This window comes from Mustela lutreola, chromosome 12 (assembly GCF_030435805.1).
Source record: "Mustela lutreola isolate mMusLut2 chromosome 12, mMusLut2.pri, whole genome shotgun sequence".
In the NCBI taxonomy this organism is placed as follows: domain Eukaryota; kingdom Metazoa; phylum Chordata; class Mammalia; order Carnivora; family Mustelidae; genus Mustela; species Mustela lutreola.
The window spans coordinates 31,997,076-32,022,363 of NC_081301.1; the positions used below are offsets into that span (position 1 = coordinate 31,997,076).

Here is a 25,288-nt window from a genome sequence, read left to right on the forward strand (position 1 = left end):
TTAAGGTTCTTTTTTTAAAAACTATTTATTTATTTAGTGTCTATGTCCCCCATAGATTGTAGACTCCTTCAAGGGAGGGAACCATGTCTCTCTTGTTCATTATTTGCTGCCCAGACATACCACACTGCCTTGTACCAAGCAGGCAGTTAATGAATATTTATTTGGTAACCATGAGTGAACAAGTGAATGAACGAAAAGCCTGAGGCACCTGTGTGGCTCCATCGGTTAAGTGTTCAACTCGTTTTGGGGTGTGGCTCCATCGGTTAAGTGTTCAACTCTTGTTCTGGGCTCAGGTCATGATCTCAAGTTTGTGGGATGGAGCCCTGAGTTGGGCTCTGTGCTGGGCTTGGAACCTGCTTGGGATTCTCTCTCTCTCTCTCTCTCTCTGCCCCTCTCCCTCTCTTTCTTTCTCTAAAGAAAGACAGACCTACCAGGTATGACGGGCAGGATGGCAAAGTCTACTGAGGTCAGAAACTTTGGGATTAATTCTATCCCCCCCACCTACCTGCCTCTCAAAGTCCTCCTTTAGCTGTATTTCACTTTTTCCACAACAGAGTATGGCTTTTTATGTTCCCCCCAACTAGAAGGTCAATGATTCCAAAGCTGAATGACCTTGTTGCAGTCCTCCTCATCCTTGGCGAGATGGACCTGCAGAGGAATTCTGAGCCTGATAGACTGAAGCAGGTACAATCATTGTGCTAAGAGCTATGGGGACGTGAGCCCATGGCCTTATCACAAGAACTCTGAGATGGGCACGATTATTATCTCCCATTCTACAAATGAGGAAACTGAGATAGAAAAGGATTAGTAAGCCACCCAAAATCACCAGCCAGTACGTGCAGAGCCTGGAACTGAACCAGTTCTGTGAGCCCCCACAGCTCAGATCCTTAACCACCCATGCTACAAAGGTCAAGCACGAACATCTGCATCCCCAAGGGGCGTGGGTGATGCCGACCTGGGACTCTGCATTTCTAGCAAGCTCCCAGCTGATGCCCATGGGCTGGTACAGGGACCAGTTTGAATAGTAAGTCTATAGAGGAAGAAAGGCAAACGAAGATTTCAGTAGGGCAGGGAGAGTATCCCAGCCTGCAGGGAGGCATGCACGAGCGAAGGCCAGGTGAAGGGAACAGTGTCAGAGCCCAGCAAGCAGTTTGGAGTGGCTAGAGCCAGGGCCTGAAGGAGGGATGGGAGGCAACAAGCAGCCTTGAGCTCTGGCCCACAGAGAGTGGAATTTAAGGTGTAATGGAAAGCATAGAAGTGTTCTAAGAGAAGGCGTGATGTGATGGGACCTGTGTTTCCACGAGCTGCAGGGCATGTTTGGGAACAGAGACACGGAGGTCCCGCCATCAAGGGAACTGCTACTACAGTCCATTAGAAGGACAAGACACAGCATTGACGCTGGGGTGGTGGGTGGGCAGAGGAACAGAAGCGGGACATTGGATGCAACAGACATTGCAAGGGTAAGAGCAGTGCTCTTTCCACGTACTAACAATTTCTCAGCCCCTCCGAGCACTGGGGCCACAATGCAGAGCCAGAGCCAGCAGCGGAATTAAAGTCAGGCGTACACCGTTCCGAAGGAGTCCCAAACAGAACGACTCTTAGAAACGGGGCCCACCAACCGCTCCTTCCAGTCCAGCCACGCAGTCTCCATGGGGAGCTCTCCAAAGGGCTGCCTTGTCTTGCCTTGCTCCAGCATCTGAGTCCCATAGTGACAGTGACTTGGTCAAGCTCCCACAGCCAGGCCCAGCATCGAGGAACTGGACGGCTAGGCTAGTGCTGGGCATTTCAGAGAATTTCCCCGGCGGAGAAAATGAAGACATTCAGCTATAATTTGGTATCAGCCCGCACTTGCAAATATGAAACAAGCAAAAACATTCCATTTCTTCAACTGTTAGTTTACATTCTAAAAGAAGCGGGGGGAGACCCTGAAACGGAGCCATCTACTCTAGACAGTTAAACCTGAAGTAAAATTAGAAAATGTGTCACATGGAAAAACTGCGCAATGAGAAAGAGTTTCTACCCACCCCCCCCTTTTTTTCTTCTTTCCGTGGGAGACTGAGTAATTTGGCATTTTAACTAGATGAGGGAGAGGGCAGCTGTGGTCTCTGTTTTGTGCCAAATGCACGGTTGTCGAGGACAGTTTTGTATCCTGCCTTGTGGACAGGGGTGCAGTGAGGCATCTGCCTGGCAACTGGATGGACAGGGCTAAGAGCTACTGAGTTCAGTCACTGCCCCCCGAGTGCCACAGTGTCTGGGCAGACTGAACTAGGGCATGCTAGAATGTTCCTGCTAACAGTGCTTTTAGGGTTCACCTTGCCCAATCCCTTCACTTCTCAGATGGGAAACTGAGGCCCCCAAAGAAGCAGAGATCCATACAACCTTACTTCTCTTACACCATGCAACCAAACATATTCACTGGCTCTGGAGATTAAGACGTGGACAAAGGAAGAACAGGGGAACATCAAAGCTGAGCCTCTGGGCAGGTGTCTACCACACCTCCCCCCATCATTGCCATCTGTGCCTCCTGAAGATAGGGGAGCTCTTCCATGGCTGCTGGTCACCTGAATGTACCAGGTTTCTACCGGGTTGTTCATTTCAGAAGCATTGCCTGAGTACCTACCAGGGGCTGGGGTATGTAAAATGTCCCCAGTTTAGATGCTCGAGGTGGCTTTCCCCCAGTTTTCAATATGCAGTTAGAGCTCAGGCTGTGAGGAGGGATATTCTGGGACACAAGGCCAGAACAGCACTTTGGTGGGATGTCAGGGGTCTCAAATGCCATGCTAGGTAGTTGTCATTGTTGTCTAGAGCTACTGTAACCAGTCACCACAAATTTAGTGACTTATATCAGAAAAGAAAAATAAAATTTTATAATCTTACAGTTCTTTAGGTCAGAAGCCCAACCCAGGTCTTACCTGGATAAAAAGTAAGGTCTCAGGACAACTGGGTGGCTCAGTTGGTTAAGCATCTGCCTTCAGCTCAGGTCATGATCCCAGGATCCTGGGATCGAGTCCCACACCAGGCTCTCTGCTCAGCGGGGAGCCTGCTTCTCCCTCTCCCTCTCCCTCTGTCTCCCACTCCCTCTGCTTGTGTGCACACACTCTCTCTCTGACACATGAATAAAAAATCTTAAAAAAAAAAAATAAGATATCAACAGACTGGGCTCTCTTCCAGAAGCTTGAGGGGAAAATCCATTTCTGCCTTTTCAGCTTCTAGAGGCCACCTGTGTTCCTTGGCTCGTGGTCCCTTCCGGCGTCATCAGCATCAGCACAGAAGGCCGGTCAAGTTCTTCCCATGTTGCATCTTACTGACCTCCTCTACTGCCCCTGATTCTACACTTAAGGACTCTTGTGATTATGCTGGGCCCACGAGCATCTTCCAGGACCCTCTTTTTTCCAGGAACTTCTTTTAAGGTCAGCTGATCAACAACCCGAATTCCATCTACAACCTTACTTCTCCTACACCATGCAACCAAACATATTCACTGGCTCTGGAGATTAAGACATGGACATCTTTGGAGGGCCATGGGAGGTGGTCATGGGAAGATGACAGAGGGTTTGGTTTTTTTTTTTAATTTTTTTTTTTTAAGATTTTATTTACTTATTTGACAGACAGAGATCACAAGTAGGCAGAGAGGCAGGCTGAAAGAGAGAGAGGAAGAAGCAGGCTCCCTGCCGAGCAGAGAGCCCGATGTGGAACTCGATTCAGGATCCTGGGATCATGACCTGAGCTGAAGGCAGAGGCTTAACCCACTGAGCCACCCAGGCGCCCCATGACAAAGGGTTTGAAGCCGGGGTGACAGGATTAGAGTTGGTGTTACAGCATTGTTCAAGCTCTAACGTGCACACACATCGTCAGGGAGCCTGTTACAATGCACATTCTGATTTACTGGGTCTGTGGCTGGGACCGGAGATGCTGCTGCTGCTGCTGCGGCTGGTCCTGGGACCACATCTGAGCCGCGAGAAGCTAGAAGATTCCTGTGGACCACAGCTGGAGGATACACCGAAGGGTAGCGGAGACAGACCTATGTGCTGAAAATAAAGATGGAAGAAGCCTATTGCTAAGATGTAGTTCTGGGTGTGATGCTGTAGAAATGGCATGAATTGAAGTTCAGTTTGTCCGCCAGTGTTTAGGCTCTTTGGACTTCTAGTCTATAATCGTTATAACTTCCCAGCACCCGAAAAGCCTACCTTCATTTTCTTCTGGTGACACGTACTCTATCCTGACCTATCTGTTCTATCCGGGTCCCTGCCACAGCTCCTACTCTGGTCCCCGCACCCTCTGTCACAGCAGATGGCTGCGGGTGGTCTCCCAACAGGGCAGCGGACACACACAGATTTTGCTAAGGTCAAGGGTTCATAATGCTGGGTTTTCACTCAGATCTCCACAGTCTCAGGCTTTGAATGATTCATTCATTAATGGACTCAAGTGCTCATTGTGTCCGTTTGGTGCCATGTCAGATGCTGAGGAAACATGGATAAATAAAATAGGTTTCCTGCCTTCGGGGAACCCGCAGTGATGTGGGAACAGGGAAGGAAGGAGGTACTGAAAGGATCAACAATTACAGGCCCGATGCTTACCCCCTTACTCTTCTGAGTAGGAATTCTTAGCCCAATGTATAGCTAAGGAAGGTAAGGCAGAGAGAGGTCACTCAGTGCGAAGCGGCAGAGCTGAGATCTGAACCCAAGACCCAGGCTCCCAGAGCTCATCTGCCTGAACTATGCCCCCTGAGGCTTTCTCTGGGATCCAGTGCCCAGCCTCCTCTGTGTTGCAACCACGGGCCAGTACTTTCTTCTCTGGGACTCGGGATTGCCACATCAGAAAGGAGGCCTTTGGGCTGCCCCAGTTGTTCTCAATCCTGGAATCCCAGAATCACACCAGGAGCTTTTAAAACCTGCCAGTGGCTCGAACTTACCCTGGATGGGTCTAACATCCTGGAATGGGGGAAGGCTGGGCATCGTGTTCGTTCTGAATCTCCACGTGATTCTAAGGTACAGCCAAGGTTGAGAACCACCAAGGTCCTTACGACCTGATTCCTGGAATTCCAATTTCCAGAAAGACCCTCTTCTCGCCCAGCCCTTACAGGACATGTGCAAAATGAATGAACAAAGCAGGAAGGGAGGAAGGAGTGCCGACTCCATTCAACTAAGGGAAATATGCGGCAGACATGCAGTCATGCAGCACTGTCCCTCCCCCTGCTGTCACGTTTCTCCTTTGTTTTGCTTTTGTTTAAGATTTTATTTACTTATTTGAGACAGAGAGAGCGAGAGAGAGAGAGAGAGAGAGAGCGCGCACAGGGTGGGGGTAGGGGAAGACAGAGGAAGAGGGCAGAGAAGGAGAGGCAGACTCCCTGCTGAGCAGGGAGCCTAACACACAGGGCTCGATCCTAGGACCCTGAGATTGAGACCTAAGCTGAAGGCAGAGGCTTAATGGACTGAGCCACCCAGACGCCCCATCTCCCTTTGGATTAGAGAAGTAGCAGCAGCGGATAAAGACCAGCTGAGCTCCTCTTGTGTGCTGCTTTGGAGAGAAGGAGAAATCACTACTGCCTTTCCAAAGAATGCAACAGAAGCTTTAAAAATGGGCATGCACTAGAGCCAACAATTTGCTTCAGGAATTTGTGCTAGGGAATAACTGTGGAAAGGGTCAAATACAGAACTACAAGAATGGGGTCATCACAATAGTTTTTACAGTAGCGAACAACCAGAAACCGTCTAAAGGCATAAAAGGGGTCTAGTGTAATTATGGGACGTACATACAATGAAATACTATTTCAATTACAAAGGATGTTAGAGACAATATTTAATGCTCCAGAGGAAGGGTTTAGATGATTATTAAGGGGAAAAAATGCCAAGCAACGAAACACAATGTACAGAATGAGCTATTCTCTTTATAACATATACGCACATTAAGGCAAATAACTGTGAAAAATTGTCCACTAAATGTTGGCAGCATTTATCTCTGAGTCATGAGACAATATGTGGCCTTTGTAAACTCCTCCATCCTCCAGATCTTTACACTGACTATTACTTTGACTATCATTATTTTAGTGTAATTGAAAAAATAAAGCTTTCAAAACCCGTTTCCCTCTCCCTGCCACCCCATCTGCTGGTGGAAATGGACATTCCCTACTCTGGTAAGGCAGAGGCTCGCCTGCACCTGCATTAGGACACACAGGATAGGCTCCCTAGCAGTTAAGTCAGCTGCTGCCCACTGGTCTCTACTACTACTGAGCTCTGAGGCGCTCTAGGATATGATCACTCGGACCAGTGCATCTTCTTTGACACCAATCACACATCCCAGAGGGCCTCTGTGAGATCAGGCAGTTAGGAAATATGGGGAGAAGACAGAAATCTATATATCTATAAATATAATTACATATAAATGTTATACATATAAATATTATATAGATATAGATATAGATACAAATATATCTATATAGTAGCATGAACACAGAACATGGCAGTTTTTCAAAGACATCAACAGATGTTCACTTTGTAGAAAGACTCATTGAAAAAGCCCTCCTGGCGGTAGAGGGGATTTAAAGCTGGGCCTCATGCAAGTCTTCAGTGATGGAAGGGTGACTCCTGGAGACGTTTAGGGCAAAGTTGCCCCCTGCAAATCAGACTCTAGCCAAGCTCCCTCAAGCCCAGGAAGAGGCTCTCCTAATATCTGAAGTCAGGTGTTCTGCTCATTTGAGGGAGATACCAAGATCCCTAGAAGAGTTTTCTTCTCTGTCTAATCCTTCAAGTCATCCATGTCATGCAACAAGTGCAAAGTGAATTGGATTGGATAAAATTGGTTTCGTTTGGGTTGGGTAGGGTTGGGTTGGGTTGGGTCAGGCTGGGTTGGGTCAGGCTGGGTTGGGTTGGGTTGGGTTGGGTTGTATTAGATTAGGTTGGGCTGAGTTGAGTTCTGATGGGGATAACAGGTGGGATGCACTCATTAAATAACCCCATTCTCATATCTCCCTCATTAAAGCTTTCCCAATAATTGGTCTGGATCTTCTTCCAGGTTCTGCTCTAACCCTAGACTTTCTCTCTCTTGAATTGGGGTGGGGCAGAAGAAGGTGGTCAGTCAGCAAACCCGCTCCTCCCAACACCTCTGATGCATCTCTGCTCCCCTGGGCTCTGTGCCAACAGTAGTATCTCAAGCCCCATGATCTGCTGCTCTGGCTTTGAAACCTTATTTGCTCATCCATTCTCCTTATTGCACATTAGTGTCTTCGGCTGAATCTTATTGTAAGACTTCCTCCCTTTTCATAACCCTCACCCACCCATCACCACTTCGACATTCCCACTACTAAATCATATCATGAGAAAATTCTGTGATACACCAGTTTGAACTAAAAAAGTGTATGGCTTAATAAATGAGACAGGGGTGACTTCCCTTACCAGATTTTAAAACATATTATAATGCAGTAATTATCAAGACCAAGTGAGATTTTAAAAACATGCACACACATACGCACAAGAAGGGATCAACAGTAGAGATTTGAGAAAAAATTTCTATCATTTAAGAAAAAAAAATCACATGGCAACCAGAAGCAACACGATGATGGGTAAATCACTCACATTTTAATTAGTATTTTGGGGAATCCTGGGTACCACTTTGGAAAAAAACTGACTTCAGATTACACACTCCAAAATCTATGCGATTAACCTAATTTACAGTCCATTTTAAGCAGATCAAGCTGTAGACATTCAAAGAAACCTTGAAAATAAACTCAATATTTAGCAAGCAAAGAAAAGATAAATGTACAACTTCTGACAAAATGGAGGCCATCAGGAATACGATGAATGGGGATAAGCTAGACAGCAAATTGTTATGCAATTACATATAATGAAAAAAAGATAAAGAGCAAAATGACATTAGCATAAATTTATAACTAGTTATTAAAGTTACCAAAGGAAAAAACACTAAAAGTCCCAATAATATACCCTCATTCCAGACCCTGGGCTAGGTTTTAGGATTCAGAGCTGGAAAGGCCCAGTCCCTGCCTCTTGGAGATTCCTGTGTAGTAGGGAAGGCAGACTTCATCAGTGATTTCATCAGTGGTCACCATCCATCTGAGAAGCCCTGTGACTGAGGAATGGGTTAATAGTGTTAATAGTGCCAGCCCAGAGGAACGACACCCAACCTGCTTGGTGGAGGAGGGCTTCCCAAAGAGAATGGGTAAGGATGAATGCTGGGCTGTCAGGAGCACGAGGTGAAAGGTAGTCTCAAAGAGCAACCAGCCTGGGCAGAGACACAAAGATGAATCATTGCATATCTTATTCCACCAGCTAGAAGTGGTTTGATGTGAGCCCAACTCAGTAGGAGCTCTGTGCGACTGGAGAGACTGGAAGGCCACAAAGGGCCCTCTGCAGCAAGGAACATGAGCCCCTCTGAGGTACTGTAAGAACCCAGTGAGAGCAATTAAAGTTAAAAGGAGAATGACTGAATTTGTATCTAAGACCGATCCATCTAAATACAGAAGAACTATCCAACCACTTCTGTTCATTGATGGGCACTTCTGTTTAGGATAATCTAGTCAAAAAAAAAAAAAAAATCCAAAAGGAAAACAAAGGCCATTCATGAGAAGATGGTCCCAGCAACACTGTTCATAATAATGACAAAACAGCTGAAGTCCAAGTGGCCAACTCTGGACAAACGAGGCATGACCCACACCATCAAAGGGCTCCCACGGAAAAGGGAGACAAACATACTGACACTGGCGGGGGCAGGGGGGAACAGTGGGGGGCGCCAGGAGAGACAGATGAAGGTCGTGGGGAATTCCACGATGAGAAAGCTTATCTGGCAAGATGCCTCTACCAGGGTACCATGTAAACTGGTAAGTAGCATTAGGCCTTCAAGAGAAACAGAGTGCAAGGCAGTCTCTAGATAGAGAGAGGAAGTCACATCTTGTGCTAAGTCAAAGAGACTATAAAACCCTAAGATGACATGGGAAGCTATGAGTAGCTCTGCGGCCAGTTCTCAATCTGAGGTCTGTCATAAAAATACACAGGCGGCACAGGAGGCCCCCAGGGGCATTCCCCACTTTCTATAAACCCGAAAAGTTTAGCCAGTAATTAAAACACTACCATCATTTATCTTCATCCCAACTTCCAATGGTGTGTAAGCAACAGTAGCTCACTACAGGCCATGACCCTGGGGAGGCAGGAGGCCAAGGACAGGACATCTCAGGTGGGACCCTTCCCCACTCCTCTCTCCTTCAAGAAAGCACATCAGATGGCCATGAGTGAGAGTGAGGTGGTTAGAGGAAAATCCCAAACTGGCTCTGATTAGCATTCAGATTTGCCTCCAAGATCTGCAGATGGCCAACAAGCCTGTGAGAAGATGCTCGACATCACTAGTCATTACAGAAACGCAAATCAAAACAACAAGAAGGGGCCACTTCACACCCACTAAGATAACCGTAATTTAAAAATGGAAAAAAAAATAAGTGTTGGCAAAGATGTGGAAAAATCAGAACCTCGTATGCTGCTGGGAGAACTATGGAATGGTGCAGCCACTGCGGAAGGATCTGGGAATCTTTACAAAACCCAAGCATGGAATGACCACATCACCCAGCAGTTCTACTAGGTATATACCCAAAATAATTAAAACAAGTACTCAAATTCTTGTACACAAATGTTTCTAACAGCACTATCCATGATAGCTAAAAGGAGGAGACAACACAAATGTCCCCATTGAAAGAAGAATGGATAAATGAAAGTGGTATATCCATTCAGTGGAATATTACGCAGCCATAAAAAGCAATGAAGTCCCGACACACGCTACACATGGATATCTCTCAATGATATCATGTTATGTGAAAGAAGCCAGACACAAAAGACCCAAGTTATTTGATGCCATTTATATGAAATAGAACAGGCATATCCATAGAGACACAAAGCAAATCAGTGGTTGCTTAGCACTGGTGGGGTGAGCCTAGGGAAAATGGCCAGGGACCACTTAATAGAAATTAGACTTTTCACTCTTTGGAGTGATGAAAACATTTTGCAACTAGACAGGAAAAAGCTGTACCACAATATGAATGTACAGACTGCCACCAAACTGTACACACGAAAGTGGCTAGTTTCATGTTATGTGAATTTCACCTTAGTAAAAAAAAGTCAGAGAAGATAACCAGAGATCAAAAAAAAATACATGGAAAGGCAATCAACTTGATAATCAGGAAAACATAAATTAAGACTACAGTAAGATTCTAGGGGTCCCTGGGCGGCTCAGTCATTAAGCACCTGCCTTTGGCTCAGGTCATGATCCCAGGGTCCTAGGACTGAGCCCTGCATTGGCCTCCCTGCTCAGTAGGAAGCCTGTTTCTCCCTCTCCCACTCCCTCTGCTTGTGTTCCCTCTCTCACTGTCTCTCTCTCTCTCTGTCAAATAAATACATAAAATCTTGAGGAAGAAGAGAAGACTACAGTAAGATTCTAGTATATGTGCTGCCGAAGCGAGCACTACAGTAAGATTCTACAATGTACTTATTAGAAGGGCCAAAATTCAGCCCAGCGACAAGACCAAGTGCTGTTAGAGATTTGAAAAAGTGGGGGCTCTTACAACAGGCTGGCGACCATGTACCTCGGGGCTAGCATTGTCTGTTCGGCCTCAGCGGCACACCCCGTAACCCAGCACTTGGCCCCTAGACACAGAACCAACAGGTATATGTGCCCCTGTGCACCGAGACACATGTACGAGAATGTTCAGAAACACATCACTCTATCTGCCAACATGGAAATGCCCCAAAGCCTGTTGGAGAAAAATGGACAGATAATGTACAGCATATTAATCCAGTGGGAAATGATACAGCGACAAAGATGAATTCACTACAGCCACATACAACAGCGTAAATGAATCTCAAAACTTAATATTAAAAAAAAAAAACTTAATATTCAGTGAAAGATACCATGTGTAAAGTTCAAACTCAAGTCAAATGGAACTGCAGACTTTGGGGATACATGCTTAGGTACTACAGTTATTTTTAAAAAGTAAGGAAGCAATCACCATAAAAGTCAAGGTGATGGTGACCTCGAGGGCAGGGAGGGAATAATCACATCCAAGGGGTGCAAGAGAACTTCTAGGGCTATCTTATTTCTTTCCCTTTTTTTTTTTTTTTTAAGAATTTATTTATTTATTTGACAGAAATCATAAGTAGGCAGAGAGGTGGGCAAGGGTGGTGGGGAAGCAGGCTCCCTGCTGAGCAGAGAGCCCAATGTGGGGCTCAGGGCTCAATCCCAGGACCCTGGGATCATGACCTGAGCTGAAGGGAGAGGCTTTAACCCACTGAGCCACACAGGCGCCCCCTATCCTATTTCCTGACCTGGGTTATATGGATGTGTGATCTATGATAAATCATTGGGCTATACTTTCTGTGAGCACTTTCCTGCATGGGTGTTAAATCTCATGGTAAAACAGTTTAAAGAAATCTAAGTAAGTTGCATCTATCAGGATTTTATTAGCAGGAACAAATTACCTATGGAACCACTGCCCCTGTCCCCCAAACCACTTCCCTATCTGCTAAAAGAGAGGTATCCCGATGGCACTGTAACTTTATTGGCTCGGCTATGATGTGTTTGGGGCACAAGGATTGGTGTGGGGGACAGGGTCCCATTGACAAGCGTCCCTTTAAACAGGGCAGGCCAGGAAACCCTCAGGAGCTAGGAAGCCTTGAGACTTTGGGCCTTGGTTTCCTTATTAAAGCACAAAGATAATAACAGTCCTGGTCCCTGCCTTCTGCAGTGATTCTGAGGACTGGATGAAGGTAACTCAGACCTGCTCACAACTCTGCCTGAAAGTATAAAGCGGTTTAAGTGTTGGCCTGATTAAAGTGCATGCAAAATCTGGTTTGCAGGAGGATATTTCATGTGTCTGGGAAGAGTCTCTGCAGAGGCTCCGAGGGACGCCTAGTACCCATCAGTTGCAAATGGCCCTTTCGTTGACCTTTTTTGGCTCCTGAGGGTTTCCTGGCACTTCCTTTTTACGTTATGGATGGGAACAGGACTTCCTCTGTGTTGTTTCTAACAACAGACTTGGCATCAAGGAGTCCAGCCTCCAAACACAGGAGAAGAAATAAAAACACCAAAGTCTCTTTTCCTAGAATCTCCTTCCTTTTTGGAAGTGGGGTTATAGCAAAATTCACAAAGACCACGCAACATAAAGCTGCCCTCTGCCGCTGAGCCAGCAGTATCCTCTAGCACGTGAAAATTGCAATGTTTCGACATGGGCCATGGTGCTGAGAAGCCAAAGCTGTGCTCCAGCTGCCCTTTGATCTGCAAGAAATGCCAGGCTGGAGGCTCGGGCAGGAAAAAGTGGTCTTTGAATTTAGGTCTTGCTCCCAAGTAGACAATGGTCTAGGCTGTCTGAGGCTTCCTCTGGCACACAAAGAGTTAACCCAGGCCACCCTCCATAGTTTCCTGCAAAGGGAAGGAGGTTGATTCCCCTTCTCACACATTTCTTCTCTTGAGGCTAAGTACTGATTTTCTAAATTCAAAAGGGGTGGGAGGCTACCGCTGGGCCAACATAGTTCCGCAACAACACAGCAAGGAGAAGAGCTGAGGGAGCAAGGACCGGAGCCCAGGGCTTTTTGGGACAAATCCCGCCTTTGGAACAGGCCACTTCTAAGCCTCTCTCAGACTTCATTGCTTGCTCACACAACTGTTTCAAGGATCAAAAAAGTTCTATCACTTACTTTGTGCCTAGTATGGGTCACAGTATGGAAAGCATATTATTTCTAATACCTCTTTTAATCTTTGCAGCATCCCTAGGAGGACAGGTGGTCTAATTATTGCCCTTTACTGTAAACGGAGGCACAGAGACGTGAAATTCATTGTCCTGAGCTGGTTCACCTAACTCAGCCACAATTCAAGCCCAGACAGCCTGAAAACACACTTTAACCAAAATCAATTTTATTTATTTATTTATTTATTTTAATCCTCAGTTTGTTGTATTACATTTTTTAAAAAAGATTTTATTTGTCTGACACACACACGCAGGCACACACATCACATCACAAGTAGGCAGAGAGGAGGGGGTGGGGGGAGCAGGCTCCCTGCTGAGCAGAGAGCCCGATGTGGGGCTCGATCCCAGGACCCTGGGATCATGACCTTAGCTAAAGTCAGAGGCTTAACCCACTGAGCCACCCAGGCACCCCCCCCCCCCCAAAAAAAAAAATCTTTTAACTCAGACCCTACCAGTCATCCACCCGCCTCTGGGTTCTGGTGGGGAAACTGAGGTTCGGGGAACCGAACCTCCACCCCCAGCTCTTCTCATCACCCATGGCACCACTGCCTGAGACGGATGGGGGACTCCCTTAGGTAATTCAAGACTAAGTTAAACATCGAGGTAATTTGGTCCCGTTATTTGTTGCGCGGCAAAGGTGCCAGGTGTCCCTGCTGGTGGTCACGCTCCCGCACCTGTGTCCAGAGAGGGCACCAGACCTGCCCTTACAATGAACCAGCCAGCACGCACGACCTGCACGCGGGCGCTGGGTGAGCTGGAGCTAACTGTCCCCGCGGAGCCGCTGGCGCTGTCACTGTGCTTCCAATGTCCCTCTGTGCTTACGATCCGGGGGGCCGCGATTAGCTCCACAGTGGCGGGACGGCTCGCCACCCGCCCTGCGGGTGAGGGACTCCCGCTGGCCCCTCGCATCCTCTGCACCGCCCGGGGAAGCTGCGGGGCCGCCAGTGCGCACCGCGCGGCGAGGACTCCCTTTTATGTCCAGGAATGAAGAGCGCACCGCAGGCACGCCCGCCGCCAAAACCAACTTCCCCGGAGGGCGCGGAGGCAGACGGTGCCACCCTCGGGCCGGGTCGCTTACCTGTCGCGGAGCGGGTCCGGGAGACAGCGGGGAGAAGCGCGGAGATCGAAAGCAGCAAGAGCAGGCGCCAGCAGCGCGCGTTCCTCCTGCAAAAGGTGGCGGGGGGCGAGAAGGTGAGGCGGGCGGGAGGGCCGAGGGGCCGAGCGACCGGGGCGCGGGGAAGCGAGTCTTACCTTGGCGCCATCTCGCAGGCCTGCCGAGCCCCCGAAGGCACCGTGCGCCCGGCTGCGCGCTGGCCGCCGCTCGCCCTTCCTGCGGCGAACAAAGGCGGCGCTGGGCAGCGGCGGCGGCGGGCAGCCTCGTCGCTCCCCTGAGTCACCCGCGCTCTGAAACCCGACTCCGCCGCGCCCTGCGCTCCCCCGCGCGCCGTGCCGCGCCCACCTCGGCCAGCAGCGCCGCACTCACGCCCCGGGGGTCCCCGCCGCCGCCGCCGCGGTCCCCACGCCCCTCTCCCCACTTCGACGGACGCGCGCTCCCGGCCGTGGCCACCACGGGGACGGCCTTATGTAACCTTCAAGAAAAGCCCCACAGCCGCGCTCCTCTGGGTACGCGGGGCTCTGCCTCCCTTCCGCTCTAACGTCTGTCCCAGTGGGGGCTGCCCCGCAGGCGACGCGCTCTCCTTTCATGGGCCAATGGAATTCTCTCCACCGCCCAGGGAGGCTGGAGTCATTGTGATTTTCTTCAATGACGGACGAAGAAACTGAGGCTGAGAGAGATGGAGCGAACGTCCAACCAAGATCACACAGCGGGACCGAGTTCTGACAGCTGTGCCGGCCCTGAACGCCTGACCCATGAACCCCACAGAAGTGGCCCCGTTTCTAGGGGTTCGGTGCTACATACAAACTCATGCAGCAAAGATGATCCTAATAAAAAATTTAAATGTTGACAATTTCCAAGGTTTTCCTCTCTACAGCTTGCCTGTCTCCTCCACCCCCTGCCAGGGAATGTAAGTTTCAGGACAGCGAGAATTTCTATTTGTTATCTGGTTAAAGCAGTACCTGGTGGTAGGAAATACCAATAAACATTGGGTGAATGAAGGAGCGCGGTCTCAGGTGAGACCACTCCAGGCACTGTGATGATGTGAGACAGGGGAACCAGGCTCAGCCTCCAAAATCTATCCCTGGTGTGTGCGACTGCCCCAGGTGAACAGAGCTTAGCACAGGGCCTGGCACTGGCTAAACCCTCAAATGGTGACTTTTTATTATGATTACCAGCGAGCACAGTAGAGCAAGATTTGGGGGTACAAGGAGGCATCATGGAGGTCCGTGGAGACCTGCATAGTTCTGAAGCCATGCAAGCCCCAGGGGCCTCTCTTCTTGAAGCACCAAATAGCCACAGCAGGCTAAGGCACTGTGGTCAGTTCCCGGTTTTCACTTCCAGTAATTTGCGTTAGCTCCCAGAGATGGGATGGGGGATAGACATGGTAGCTAACATTTATGGAGTGCTGATTATTTCCCAGACCCTTACTAAATAAATTCTTTACAGGTTCCCCCCCACCATCAGAACATAGAGTGAGCCTATGAAATCTTTGCTGAGCCAAAATGGTGTAAGGTGAAGAAGCAATTACCACTAATTTATCTAGAAAAATGTTTGAGAGTTCCCAGACCCCAGAAATAACCCCTCTTAGGCTTTTGTGACACCTTAGGACACATCCATCATGCTAATGATGCCCAAAATAAATTGAGATAAAGCACAGATGCTCACAGATACAGTCCAAAGCAGCAGCAGCTTGATGCTGAGATGCTTGTTGGGGTAGGGGAGGCATCCCACTGCTTGGGGTCCCTGCTGCATCTGTAATGCTTGCCTGCGAAACACAGAGCACTATTTTCATTTTGCCCTTTTTCTCCCCAAAAGTGAAAATATGCTTCGGATTTCTTTTAGTTACAGAAAACAAGTACCCCTGTAGGTCTTTCATAAAAGCAAAGTGGCAAAGTGTGAACGTTTGTAAAGCAGGGGATGCCTATATCTGGGTTATCTCGCTTAATCCAGCCCTGGAAAGGCAGGATTGCAATGATCCTCATTTCATACCTGAGGAAGCCGAGGCTTAAAACATGCCCAGTGTATGAAGGACAGGGACAGGCACCCATGCTCTTCACCACTCAAATCACACTATGGACCTATGACAATAGGGTTAGACACACTGGAGACATGCAGCACCCCAGCATGAAAGGGTTAATGCCTGCACAGCCAGTGAGGGCTCTGAAGTGAGGCCATCAGGAGCTGGGTTTCCAGTCCAGTTCTGGCCTGGGCTACAGAATAAAGTTGGGCAAATCCTGCCATTTTCTGGTTTTTAAATTTCTTTATCTGTATAGTGGACACGATGGTCCTGATGTGGGCAAGTGGCTGTGGGTCTGTTGATAAAAAAAAATGCGGGAAGATGCTCTTTCCCCCATAAAGGGCTGCATATCTGGGACCTGTACACAGCTAGGATTCGTGTGAATGGCCTTCAGAACGGGAAGAGAGCAACATGGCCTGGAGAAGGCAGGAGAGGTTTCAAGATGAAAGTGAAGTTCAACCAGCCTCTGGGTCCGAGGAGGGGGCAGGCAGCAAATGGCTAAACACATCCTGGATTGGAGAGCAGAATGGTAGGCAAGGCAATGCTACAGAGCCAAGACCTTCTATGACATGCCAACTGATATGTTTGAAGGTGGCCTTGAAATCATTGGCATTCCCTACACATTTGGAATCCTGGAACATTACATAGAGCCCTGAGAAATCTGATCCAGCCACCTCCCTCCTGTCCCTATTTTATTGATGGGAAAACCGAGGCTCAGAAAGGCCAAGTAATTTACAAGTTAACTCTCCAGTAAGTGACAGATTGATAAGTCCCAGAACTGAGGAGGAAGATTCGTAAAAGGAGAGCAGGGGTAAGGTCCTCAAGTGTTGCAGAAGATCCTTAAAGGTGGTGAATTCCCAGCCACAAGAGAGACACACCCCTTAACAAATAAGAGGTCCCAGAGAAGGCAGGAATTATGAACTGGGGTTCTGGGATCATGCCTCCCGGTGAATCCTGGCTCTGTTACTAAGGAGCTATATGAAATGTGGGCAAATTGGTAAAACAAAGATGATGAAGCATTCTTCCTATCAGTTGTTGGGAGGATGGAGAGGTTTCTGACATACACAGCATTTATCGGAGTGTCTGGCACAAGATAATGCTCATTTGGGTGGTAGCTTCTGTGATTGATGGTGGTGAGATTCTGGGAAGGGGTGTAGCTGGAAGAGAGACGACACCCCCCAACCCCAGCCCAGCCTTCAAGAGGCTAAGGCACCAGCCTCCAAAGCAGCTGTAGAGCTAGGATGGCCCCATGCAGAACTAACACACAAGGCAGAGTACATTCTAACATAATCATCTGCTTCAGGCTTCTTTCTTCATCTGTTCGTACTCTCTGTGAATATGAATTCTCTCCCGCTTGCAGCCATTGTGTGTGGGAATACCTTACTTTAGTATGAATTACCAACCATAGGGAATTTGCTTTCTTAGTTCTCTATTTCTCTATTGCTTACAAAGTATCACATCAACTGGACATAGAATTGACCTCCTTAGAACTCAAACTTAGAATACATTTCTACATTGCTTAGAAATAGCCCTATCAGTCACAATTTACTGCTAGGTCAGTGGTTCTATTTGACTTAAAACCAGGTGTTGTGAACTGGTGGCCATTGGCTCAATTTGGCCTACAGGTATGTTTTGTTTGACTTATCTGGTGACAGGATCAAAATTGAATTAACAATATTGGGTAATTATGTGATTTTATATTAAAGTCTAGATTTCTGGCTTCTTTTTAAATTTTTGGAAAACCTGGCAACATGGGGCCTGCATTCCCTGTGCCAACAGTTGACTATATTAAAAAGGGGCTGTTGCCTTCAGGTAAGGCTGTCTTCTCCACTTTGCCATAGTCCCCACTATTCCCTATTGTTCCTCAACACCAAGGCTATGAATCATTTGCCATTACATCCACGTTGCCTTTCTCATAAAAAAGAGAGAAGTGGGGAGTGCCTGGGTGGCTCAGTTGGTTAAGCACTCAACTCTTGATTTCAACTCAGGTCATGACCTCAGCATTGTGAGATGGAGTCCCACATCAGGCTACATGCTGGGCATGGAGTCTGCTTAAGATTCTTCCTCTCCTTCTCCCACTGCCCATCTGGACCCCTCCTCTTCTAAAAAAAAAAGAAAAAGAAAAAGAAAAAAGTAGAATGAACTGAGTGCTTATGTCTCTATAAAAAATGGGTAAAATAAAAAGATGTATAAATATACAGTCAGATTTCAAGAAAGACATGGAAGAACATATTTCTGCATGTTTAATATCTACCTTGGGGGAAAAAAAAAGAAAACTAAGATGCTGTTTTGAAACAAGCCTTGTCCCCCTGTTATGTTGCTACTGGAAGGATGAAGGCACGGCTGCATTTTGCCTGGTGGACTTTAACGGTGGTCTCATTCATAACTCAAGGTACATACAGATGGCCTCAGACGTACAATAATTTGACTTAGGGTTTTTTGACTCTACAGTGGTATGAAAGCAATATGCAGTCAGTACAATAGAAACCACACTTCAAATTGTGCATTTTGATCTTTTCCGGGCTAGATGTATGGGGGTTGATACTCTCTCGTGATGCTGGGCAATGGCAGCAAACTGTGGCTCCTCATCAGCCACCCGATGCGGGGGTGAACAACCCATACACTTATAATCATTCAGACCCATGCAACCACCCTCTTTTTCACTTTCAGTAAGTATTTGGTAAGTTACATGCAATATTCAATGCCTTATTATAAAACGTGCTCTGTGTTAGAAGATTCCGCCCAACTATAGGCTAATGTAAGTCTTCTGAGCACATTTAAGGGAGACTAAGCTAAGCTACAGTGTTCTGTAGGTTAGATGCGTTAAATGCATTTTCAACTCAGGATATTTTCAACGGACCTTGGGCTTATCAGGACTTAACCACGTTGGAAGTAGAGAAAGATCTGCAGGCGTAAGGTGGCAGATTCCTTTACTACTCTGGCAGGGGCGTCTTGTGTGCACATTTCACATTTTGCAACTTCTGCGTACATATTGGATAATATCCAGTTCACTGGAACCTAAAGATGAACATCTCCAAAGCGCATTTCTTCTGCACAAATGCCTGGAACTGAATGCATGTGAATATTGTTAATTTTGTACCTACTTCACCCAAGAAGCCAGGTCCTAGAGGGCTGTGGTAGGGCTCTCGTTTTGGAGTTAGGCCTAGAAGTGGGAACTGTGAGCTCAGGGGAAGGTGCAGGGCACCCAAATGGTCCTAGCTGCAGGTGTGGGAGGGATGGGGGTAGGACGCCAAGCCAGGCCATTCGCCTCCTGCCAGACTGTGTTTTGAGGGTTTCAGCCATTTCCTTCCATTCAGGATGAAGTGGTAGAAATAGCCAAGGGGGAAGCTTCATGTCAAACCCAAGCGGGTCTTAAATTGTTTACCACGGCTTCAGTACAACCTGAGAGATTAAGACATGTAGATACGTGGGGATCTTATGTCCCTGGCTCTTCTAGGACTCAGCAAAATTAATGTGTTGTTCCATTTTCCCATGATCTACCCAAGTGTCCCAGAAAACACAGTTTCCAAAAACATTCTCCAGACTGTCTCTAGAAGCTGGAAGGGGTACAAAAATCAGAGAGAAGCATCCCAAGTTTGGGTTTGGGAAGAAGTTACCAAGCTCATAGCACACGTCTTCCCGAGCCTGCTTCTTCAGGACGCAGGGATAATACGTCCCTTGTGGAGTGGTGGTGACAGAGTTCCTGCTGGCACCCAAAGCTTGCATCCTCATCTGATTCCATGGGCAGAGAAAGGGGAATAAACTTACCTAGCTGACTAGAAAAAAATTTGCTAGAATAACCAAGGAGGGCAGCCTTTTGGGTGATCAAGAGAAAGCAATGACTCTTATTTAAGGCTCCAGTTGCTTTCCAGCGAGGAGCCTGGCTCTGATGACCCCTCTGATGTGTTCTGTTGTGCAAAGGGGGAACAGAGGGCTCCATAAACAACAACAACCAAAAAAACCCAACAATGGTGAATTTGAAAATCTGACAATCCTGAAGGGAAGTGGACCAGGAGGGACAGGGTGTCGGGTGTTCTTCAGAGCCACCGTCAGTGTCTGGTCCTTGAACCCTCTGCCTTTGACATTTGTGTGTATTATAGGCAAAGGCTCCCAACTATTGGGCCTGCTTCCCTTTCCCTGAGCGATCTCTCTGGCTGCTGGAGCCTGCTCTGGCCGCCTGGACCTGAGGTGCTGGGAGCTGCCGCGGACCGAGCAGCTCTCAGCCAATGACTGGCAGCCAGCTCCCTTTCCCACTCGGTGGGAATGCATAGAGACACCAAGAGTCCCCTGTGCCCCATACCCCTTGCTCCCATGGAACACCTCTGGCTCCTTGCCCCAGGGTTCCCTATGGATGCTGCCACACGTGTGAGCTACTCAGCATGGGCCACCTGGAAATGATGTGCAAATAACTCCCTGGGAAGCGAACTTTCTGCTAGTGGAAGCCAACAGATATGTGTCTCTCCCTACTTCTCCCAGATGCCCTGTCCCAAGAGAGCCGTGTGTAAGGTGTCTCAGAAGGTGGTCTTCCAAGACAGATGTCTCTCATCTAATGCGTCTTATGGGCCCCTTGTCCTTCCGTGCCTCACTCCCCTTTCCTTCACCCCTGCTTCCTGCGAATGTATTCCCAAATGCCAGACTGACACCCAAAACTTCCGCCTGAGAGCCTAGGGTAAGGCAGGGGCAGAGCTTACCTCTCGCTCTCTCACCCTCGTGTGTCGAAACAGAGTCTCTAAGTGGTTGTCATTTCCCTCCCACCAGGTCCAATCAGCACAATGCCATCGACAGAGGGGACTAGCATCACGACCTGTTGCATGTCCGGAGGACAGAGTCCCTGTGGGCTATATTATAATAGAGACCAGGAGAGTTAACACTGCCCTGGGTGGTGGTGGGGGAAGTAGACACCTAGTACTCTCCTTGCCATATGAAAGAAAACTGCTTTCAGCTTTCCCTACTGATGGGGATCATGCCTACCCCTGCCAGACCATGGTGCGCCCCAAGTGCCAAAGGTTGTGTTGATATATTCCAGTAAAGACACTGCATCTGGCATGACAGCTCAAGTGAAGCTGCCACCTGGGCCAGTTTATGGCAATCCACTATTACCCATCACAACCTATTTGCCTTTTGCAAGAGCCAGGGAGGTGAATTAGTGGAAGTATAATGGGACTCACCACGTCTGCACTACTTAAATGTTAATCGAGGGTCTAATCTCTGCCATGCTTCTTGGGAGGTGGAATTGCTTCTTATTTACTCTTGGAGATGGAGAAAGGGCAGAAGTTTTAAGGACTTCCACTTGGTCCTTGCCACCAGGCTCCATAAGTGTGACAGCAGCTATCTTATGAGGGTAGGGAGGAACTCAAGTGATTTCATGGGGATTTCCTGGCCCCTCCATATTCCATACTGATGACAAATGAAACAATCAAGGCTGAGATCTTGAAAGAAACTCTCTGACTAGCTGGGCTTGCACTTGAAGAGAACATCTTGTTCTCACAACATCGGTGCCCCAAATCCTAGCATGAGAGCCGGATCTGCTGGGAGGGCACGTGCAAACCTAAGAAGCACAGGCGTGGACCAGATTCGGCAGCCCTAGCACACCACTTCAAATCCTCCCGTGTCCCCTGTCTCCAGGTGGCCGTGTGCTCCAGTCACAGCCTTCACTGCGGCCATCACCTCTGCAAGGATTCCAGCCAACCGTGCATGCAGCCTGGCAGCCTTTTACCCAGACTGGGTATCGCCCTTCTGCTTTGGGACCTCTCCTTCCGTGCAGAAGCCTGAGATGCCGCAGGATTCACTTAGTGCCCAAGCAACTTGGAAATGCAAAGAAAATACTGTGTGGCTGACTTTTGAACAATGGGAGATAGAAACCAGTGAATAGATATTTTTCCCTCCCTCTTCCAGATGAACCACCCTACAGATCAGCTTCTTAAAAGAATGTCCCTCAAGAGAAAGAAATCGTTTCCACTTGGTACCTCTTTAGTATCTTTGTTGTTCCTTGATTCTTTCCCACTCCCCTCCTTCCAGGGATTGTACTCTGTAACGAATTAGCACAGAAGTCTTTGCCTTGAACTTGAGTTCCGAAACCCAGGTTAAGAACTGAGAATAAGAGCTTTTAACCAGTACCCACACAGAGGCCAGAAAGTCTGTAGATGACGCAGCCGGTGAAACATTTGTAGCCGGCTTGGCCGCAGATCCTTGGAGAAACTCTGAAGCTAAGGTACAGCTTGTAGCTGTTTGCATTCCAGCAATGGAAACTCCTCCTGACTGTCCCCTTCCTGAAGCCACAAGAACAGAAGCCTTCCATCAAGTTTGCCAAGTACATAAACGCCTCGTGAAAACGGGATTTTAAGGACATCGACTGAGAGATGAATACCATATCTTGGTCAACAGAACAGAACAAAGGCTGCCCACATGGGATGTCTTGATAAGCCATCACTGGAACTTAGCAGGAACAGGAGTTCGGCATCAGAGGTAAGCCTAAGAACTTCAGCTTTCTGAGAACTTGTTTAGATACTGAGGGTGACTCTGAGCTTCCAAAAGAAGCTCTGCCACAGAATGGCAGAGGCAAAGGTCACTTTCAAGGGACAGAAGGACTCCATCCAACATCTGACATGTGAGTAGCAGAGATTATCTAAAATCAGACTGTATAGCTTTAAATTCGTGGATTGTCTCTTACTGAGTGTGTGGCCTTAGGAAAGTCACTTAACGTCTCTATGCCTCAAAAATAGTTACAGTGGGGTGCCTGGGTGGCTCAGTTGGTTAAGCATCTGCCTTTGGCTCAGGGTCCTGGGATCAAGTCCCATGTCGAGCTCCCCATTTAACAGGGAGTCTGTTTCTTCCTCTCCCTCTGCCCCTCCCCACCACTTGTGCTCTATTTCTCTTTCTCTCTCTCTCTCTAATAAATAAATAAAATATTTAAAAAAGAAAAAAATTGCTATAGTAACATAGAGTGGGCACATGGCAGTCACTAAGCAATTTTCTGTTTTTTTATTATTTAGTGCCTTTGTCTTTTCAATATAAATAAAAGCCCATACTTACTGTCATAGAATATCGGACCTAGAAGGGGCACCTAGGTGGCTCAGTTGGTTCAGCCTCTGCCTTCAGCTCAGGTGATGATCCCAGGTCCTGGGATCGAGCCCCACATCAGTCTCTCTGCTCAGCGGGAGCCTGCTTCTTGCCTTCTCCTTGCTGCTCCCTGTTCTTGTACTCTTTCTGTCAAATAAATAAATAAAATCTTTAAAAAAAAATAGAATATCAGATCTAGAAGAGTTCTCAGAGACTGTCAAGCTAGTCTTTCCTCCTGCCCAGACAGAGAAAGGGGCTTGCCCAGGGCCCCAGTAACCTAGGGCTAAGCCAGGGCCAAGTGCCCTTAACCCCTGTCCAGTGAGCTCTCTGCCTTGTGGGGCTCCTACCAAGTTCCCCCATATACCCAGACTCAAGACCATTACAAATCAGAAAGATAATAATAAATGAATGTTTCACTCTTGTAAGATGCCCACTTTTCTAAGGGCCACCCTAGAGCATTTCGCTCTGCTACTCTGCATTAGTCAGCCTTGGTCCAGACCAGAGTTTTTTAACCTGTGGCCTACACGCATCAGAATTATTTTGTGGGAGAATGCTAGAAATGCAACTTCTGAGTCTCTACCTGAAACCTTCCAAATCAGAATGTTTGTAGGCAGACCCTGGGAACTGGAATTTTAAGAAGTTTCTCTGACCCACCTTCTGCACACTAAAGTTTCATTGCCATTGGCCTGAAGTTTCAATATCTCTGTTTCTCCTAACATGTGCTTCCTGAACTTTAACTTGGCACTATGTGCATTAGGACACTTTCCAGTTGAAATATAGCCCCATACAATGATGGATTTGCCATATCTAGCTCTGACAGAGTGGGGAGCTGCAGCCAGAGGGAGAAGCAGGGAGCCCGACATAGGGCTCGATCCCAGGCCTGGGAGCATGACCTGAGCCAACCGAATCACCTGGGCGCCCCCATTTCCAAATTCTTCATCAGCACCAGTGAGTGGAAATATGAAACATGGAAGGAACCCCTCTGTAAGCATGAGTCATCTGCTCTCACCCCCACTACTTGACTTACAAACTCTCAGGACTAAAGTGAAAGCCCCAGGGACTTCTGATGAGCCAAACTAGTCTTGCTCTGTCTCCCAAAGCCAGATGCAAACAACTGTCCATTACCAAGGCCTGTGGTTTTCATAGGGCCCTGCTCTGAGGTTTTCAGAAGGCCCCGCTCTGAGGCTCACGGCCCATGTGTTTTGCATCTCTCCCCGGGCTGGGAGAATGGAGGGAACCTAGCCATTCAAAGGTTTTACCTCCCAGTGGCCCACAGAACCAGCCCGGGGGGCAGTGGAGTGGGGTGAGTGCTGTGAATCAAGCCAAAGGGGGCTTAACGGACTGTTTCTCACTTTCCTGAACCAGAGCCTGTTGCCCCCATCAGATGAACAGCCTGGTTCTCCGAATCAGTTCCTCACTTCCCTGCCCTGCAAGCAGGCCAGGTTCTAACATGCGGGAAGAAGGGCAAGGATAGACGCCAATCATAAGGCCAAGGGCAGGGCCAGGCTCCCGGAGTGGGGCCTGTGACACTGGTAGGCAGGGCCACCAACTACCCTTTAACCACCCGCTGACCACGGACAACCCTCACAAACTAAATAATCAGACCCTTCCCTCCCGCCGCGCCCTCTAAAATTCTTAACACACTCTTACCTATCATCATATTGACGTATTACTTTAAAGTGGTTGAAAAGACGCCATCTTCAGAAACAGTGGCCTCCCCCTGCCTCTTGTGGACAGTCCCTTCTTATCTTGGTTTATGTTTTCCCTGCTTCCTGGATTTAGTGACTCAGTGTTCTCGCACGTACAGTCATTGCATAAAGACCACACACTCACCTCGCAGGCCCCTGTGCTGACCAGGTCTGGACGCCCCGTCGCTCCCCTGGCTTCCTGCACCGCTCCGGTCCCTGGGGGGGTCACGACCCTTCCAGGCCTCCCATTCCAAAGGACCTGTGAGATTTCAGGTTTCGCCACCAAAAAGTAGATAACACAAAATGCTGGCTGGCACCTGCCTGAGCTGGTCTGTGTTCTCACAATCTAAACAAGACTATGACGACCCACCGAGGTATGGGCCTTCATGGCTCCCTCGCCGCTTCTTTCACACAAGCCTCACGGGAACCTTGGAGGTGTCAAAGCACCTCTTCTTACCCTCACCTCAGAGAGGAGAAGACTGAAATTCAGCACGGTAAGCAACTCACTCTCTCAAGGTCAGGGGGTCAAGAAAGAGCAGAGTTGACATTAGAGCCTGGGTCTCCTGGCCTCACTTCTCTCTTCACTCCATCCCCTCAGCAAGGCGGCCAGGCTTTCCTCCGAAGCCTGGACACCAGCCCCTCTACCTCTCTGGCAAGACAGCTGAGAGATT

General features: G+C 48.1%; 1 protein-coding gene across 1 annotated transcript in view; it reads right to left on the minus strand.

Annotated features, from left to right (window-relative positions):
- Positions 1-14,383, minus strand: part of COL15A1 (collagen type XV alpha 1 chain) — a 100,691-nt gene extending 86,308 nt beyond the window's left edge. Inside the window, exons 1-2 of the mRNA XM_059142411.1 lie at positions 13,988-14,383; positions 13,815-13,900 (exon numbers count right to left, since the gene is read on the minus strand). Of these exons, the coding sequence (XP_058998394.1) occupies positions 13,815-13,900; positions 13,988-13,998 (97 nt within the window). The 5' untranslated portion in view covers positions 13,999-14,383. The remainder of the gene's footprint in view (positions 1-13,814; positions 13,901-13,987) is intronic.
- Positions 14,384-25,288: the final 10,905 nt, after the last annotated feature.